At 45.0% G+C, this 5,110-nt stretch overlaps 1 protein-coding gene across 1 annotated transcript in view; it reads right to left on the bottom strand.

Annotated features, from left to right (window-relative positions):
* Positions 1-3,446: 3,446 nt before the first annotated feature.
* Positions 3,447-5,110, bottom strand: part of LOC144097702 (putative glutamate receptor) — a 58,654-nt gene continuing 56,990 nt past the window's right edge. Inside the window, exon 9 of the mRNA XM_077630347.1 lies at positions 3,447-3,741. Coding sequence (XP_077486473.1) covers positions 3,453-3,741 — 289 coding nt within the window. The 3' untranslated portion in view covers positions 3,447-3,452. The remainder of the gene's footprint in view (positions 3,742-5,110) is intronic.

The raw sequence follows: 5,110 nt of genomic DNA, 5'->3' as shown, positions 1-5,110 counted from the left end.
CCATATTCGTATACGTTTTTTGTGGCCCACAAGTAGTTTCGCATTTTGGGCAGAAAGCTGTTTGTTCGAGCTGTTGCACTGTAGGTTATTTCACTCGAATAGGTATCTGTAACATTTAAAAAATACAAGTTTCTTTCAAGCTAGGAAAAGCCTTTCTTCGGAATATTCTTGTCACTACTAGCGGACGCCAGAATACAATTAGGCCGCGTTAAGTCAGAAGTTGTTTTACTAACAGCGTATCGCTAAGTTGTTAACTATTCCAAGTTGAACACCCGATGGAAGTGAGGGATTTCTACCTCAGTGTTAGTGACAGGAATATGAGTTTGTAGATTTTTGTGATTGTGATCTGCGGTGCTGGCGTTGGGCGAGGAATTCTATCCCCGGACACGCGCCAAAATTAAACTGCGCGTCGGAGAACAGCTCGCCAACCATCGGCGTGTGTATCATGCCCTCAATTTTCGAGAATGGGCTGTATCGAATACACGTGTATCTTCGATGCTCTCTTTCGATACATTTTGTGTATCGGTATTAGGTATCTCTTGCCAAAAATAAAAGTATAGGAATACCAGTACGAAAATACATTTTTTGTCGCGTATTTTAACGATACTCAATACCCAAAAAATAAACATGCCTCAGATTTTGAGGCTGCTGTGAGTCAGACATTGGGCCCGTGGCGCTCGTTAAGCCGGTAGCGCACTGAAAAAGAGGGAATAATGTGGAAGAGAGGATGTCAGCCTTGTCAGTAATCTTTCTTCCTACGCTCGTTGTTTGGCACACAGACGATATATATGTCGCGCTTCTGCACCCTCGGTGAAAGCAGGGACAAGGAGATAGGCTCACCGTTATCGTACAAACAACACCGCTTGATGGCTATTTCAAGTTGCGGTGGTTGCCAACAGAAACGAACGACTCTCGCTGCCATGCCAACGACCTTAGAGAACATTTGCTGCTCACTTTGCAAGCACGATAAAGGCCTCGCTCTCTTCAACACCCAGGTCAGCTGAAGAATTCGTTTTATTTGGAGCAGCAACGCTACAAGCCCCAGTTCTAAAGGTGGACTAGTGAAACTTTGATTTCATAGCTATACCTCCAAGATACTCCAGTCTCTTCACTGTTATCTGTTGATAAAAATTCGGGGGACACATAAGCGCCGCCTTACGGGTATGGCGCGATACCATCAATGTGTCCCTTCAGCCTCCTGGGGTCCACTATGCATATCTCTTCGCAGACAAGCACACTGTTCTTTGTTTTTATTTTATTTATTTGTATGTTTAATTATTTCTTCATTTTTATTTTTATTTCTCACCTAACACGACTAAAAAAGTTGGAATATTCATTGCCAGTTAAGAGCGGTGTAGTTTCGTAAATAACCACCCGACTTGTACTGCACTGCATTCCCACTCTTTTGAAAGCGATAAAGAAAAAAATATTTTCATTGGTCGAGTGGTAGCGCACCCGGCTCACCACTCAATGGACAGCGGTTCCAGTTCCGGCTTGGCCACTCCTCTTTTCAGCGCAATTGCTTTTCTTTCGTCAGAGGCACTACGTAATGGTGGTGGAATGACCTCACGACCCTGTAGTCCAATAAAGAATTCCGTAGTGGCGTCGTCATTCTTGTACTGCGCGATCGCTTTGAGGCGTTTTGAGTACACTGGCGTAGTCATCTACTTGTGACGTCATGACCCTCTCGACCAATCCCGATTTTCTCGAGTCGTCGACGCCGACTACGGCAGTTCCTTCGCTGAACGGGGCTCCCAACGCTGTCGCGTTAAAAGCCACCTTCATAACATACAACACGGCAACGCACGTGCTTGTGTTCTCCAGAGTACAGAGGCTTTTTCTATTTGCTTCGCTTAAAGCACGTCCGCATCGCGAGACTCTTTCGGACCGACGGTTTGAGGAAATGCTGTTACTACCGTTAAGTAAAAAAAAAACGTGTAAACAACAGAGACTAGCAAGATATGGTTTGCCTAATAAAAACTTTTCGTGCTTTTATTCTTTGTAGCTCACCTTTAACAAAAAATGTTCAACTTCAAACGCCTGTTAAATAACTGTTCGGCTTTCCCAAGCGCACGGATCCTGCACCTTTCAGCAAAGGGAAAAGGCAGAGACAACCAGTAAATGCTACAGTAAACACCAGAGTGCATAAGAAACAGTTTCAAGTTTATAAGGCATGCAGTCGGGCGCTCAGGGATGGTTCCGCGTGAAGAGCATGAAGTTGGAAAAAAAAAAGATTTTGCTTGGCTTCTTATGGAAGAAATCGTTTCAACGTCACCATGGCTTCATTCCAATGTCAAATTTTGAACGAAACCAGCTATGCCGACAGTGAAGCTTAAAGAAATTGGAGAAATTCGTGTGGTTGGATTCATTTAAGCCCTTTCAGATATAGAGCGCTATATCAAATATACTAAAAATTTAAAAAAACACGCAAAAATTTGTTACCGTACCATGTCATTTTACCACCTTTATTAATATTGGCGATTTCAGTAGCTTATCGCAGTATCGACGATAGAGCATCGAATGTCTGTATCAGGCACCAATTTTGGTTCGGTGTCTTGCATCGCTATCGGAAATACAAATTTGAGGGTATCAGGCGTCGATATCGAAGATATTTGTTTCAGGTATTAAGCCCAGCCCTGTCAATTCCACAGCATCCAGCCTGATTCTACAAGCGGGTAGAGCGCTCTTGACTGGCGCTCTTGTGCGTCGTATTTTTGTCCTTCCTTTGTCCCCGTATAAAAGTTTCAGCAGTTAACTCAAGGGTGAAGCAGCGACTAGGTCATATTTCTGGTTTTACGCTATACGTGCCTTACAGACAGTGTACGCTTTTAAGGACGTCTTCTGTCTTTAATATTGCCCTGATGAGCTCTACAACGGAGACTCAAAAGCGTTGGGGCGAATCACGGGCTACCCGCCGCGGTGGCTCAGTGGTTAGGGCGCTCGGCTACTGATCCGGAGTTCTCGGGTTCGAACCCGACCGCGGCGGCTGCGTTTTTATGGAGGAAAAACGCTAAGGCGCCCGTGTGCTGTGCGATGTCAGTGCACGTTAAAGATCCCCAGGTGGTCGAAATTATTCCGGAGCCCTCCACTACGGCACCTCTTTCTTCCTTTCTACTTTCACTCCCTCCTTTATCCCTTCCCTTACGGCGCGGTTCAGGTGTCCAACGTTATATGAGACATATACTGCGCCATTTCCTTTCCCCAAGAAGCAATTATTATTATTATTATTACAATCATGGGCATGAAACTGAGTTAAGAGATGGCGTGTAAGCCAAAAAATGCATTGCTACACTAAGAAAGTGTACTTTCTGCCCATAACGTCAGAAAAACATGCTGCATGCGAAAATGGCTGCGTGACAGTTATTCTCTCTGTTTTTTTTCTTTTTGGTACCAGCTATGCTATAGTACAGAAACTGAAACTAAGGTTACCATTCCGTGCACGTGGCTCAAACTTAGCCAGTAGTGGGCTCTCCGCGGCCCACGTGACTGTGTTGAAGTGGTCTAAATATAGTAATCAAAGATTTCCCCGCCCCCCTTCGTGAGCATAGCAGGCCAGAGGCGCACTCCAAGAGGAACACCACCGTGGCAGCACCCAGCATGGCCAACCAGAAGAGCAGCAGGTCCTGGAAGTCTGCGAACGTGAGGCGGCCGTTACTGGTGGCTTGGCCGCAGCCCTCCCAGTTTCCGGATGACTCCTCCCACCATTTGGCTATCAAGCCAGTCTCACGGAGCCACAGGATCCTGCATGATCGGTTTCACTATGAACGATGGGCGAGTTAGCCCTCGTGAGGATCGGCTGTGTCTGATGCAAAATCCTTGGTTTAATACGAACAGCAGGAAAAGAACCATTCTGAATGCCGCAAAATCAACAAATCAACTCTCTTGTTATTTAAAGCATTAACATCCGCACTAACTAGATTGAACGACTTTGGTTAATCTACCAAGGATTCAGGCATTGACTGTAGGTGCGGTGATTAACACGCCAAAATGAACAGTAACTGTCGCCTAGCTCCTACTGGCGGGGAAATCTTCACACGAGATACTTTAAAACCTAGAATAGCGAAAACTGGATGAAAACAAAGTGTCGCTCGCACGTTAGACTTACTCATCGGTGAGTCTACATAGAACGGTGAATTTCTGTAACAGGTTGCAGCGCCCCACATCATTCTGGAATTCGAAAGAATTCGACGCAGTTGCGGGTCGGATTAAGTTGCCCTCCTTCAATCAACTCTCCCATTTTTAAGTCAGGTTCGAGCCTCATCTTGGACATCCGATATGTAGTGACAAATTTGCCCCATTTATGCTGCTTCTGAACAATATGCAATGGAGGGTCGCGCCGAAAAGTAAGGCTGCTACTTAAAATACGTGTTTCACGCTTTTTTTCATGCCATGACCCACCACGAGTGGTGGCTGTATCCTTTGTTAATGCAAGTAAGACGAAACCCGGGTGGCAAGAAACTAACTTCAAAAAAGTAGAGTTGTCTTATATTTTACTTTTCTGCGGAAGATTCGGATGGCAGCTGTGTTTTGAAGCGAACAGTTGGTTGCTGGAGAAATTCATTGCTTGCAGGACATTTGAAGCGCGAAACAAAATATAAAAAGGCAGACAGCACTGTTCCTTGGAAAACATGAAAACGCGCACTACCTTCTCACTACAACGTCAAGCCGCCTGCGTTTTGCAGTAGTTCACGTATCCGTATAATATAAAACCAGTAAAAAACTGCCAACGACAGTTCTCCACTAGCACACCGGGGTAAAATGTTTTTATTCGTAATTTTCTCCGAAGAATGCTCAACTGTATTAGAATTCAGCGTGATTTGCTTTCGACCTTGAACAGAAAATTGCTTGCATACGTGCCAGGGCTCCAAGCAAACATGGGCGTTATGATACTCGATGTGATCCACGACGAGTATTACGGATTCTGAGTTCATTTGACAAAGCAGCTATATTTCCGTACTTCTGAGAATGTGGATACATTTAGACCCAAATTCAAAGCGTGTGGTTCCACTCACTGTCTTATCAAAGCGTAGCACTCGCAACATGCAGACACCATAGCCATGTTCCATGTCGAAATGAGCATGGCGATGCGGGCTTTCTTCGTCATTTCTGC

Source organism: Amblyomma americanum, chromosome 7, assembly GCF_052857255.1.
Source record: "Amblyomma americanum isolate KBUSLIRL-KWMA chromosome 7, ASM5285725v1, whole genome shotgun sequence".
In the NCBI taxonomy this organism is placed as follows: domain Eukaryota; kingdom Metazoa; phylum Arthropoda; class Arachnida; order Ixodida; family Ixodidae; genus Amblyomma; species Amblyomma americanum.
The sequence above is the reverse complement of the archived record's forward strand: the minus strand, read 5'-3'. Positions and strand labels throughout refer to the sequence as shown.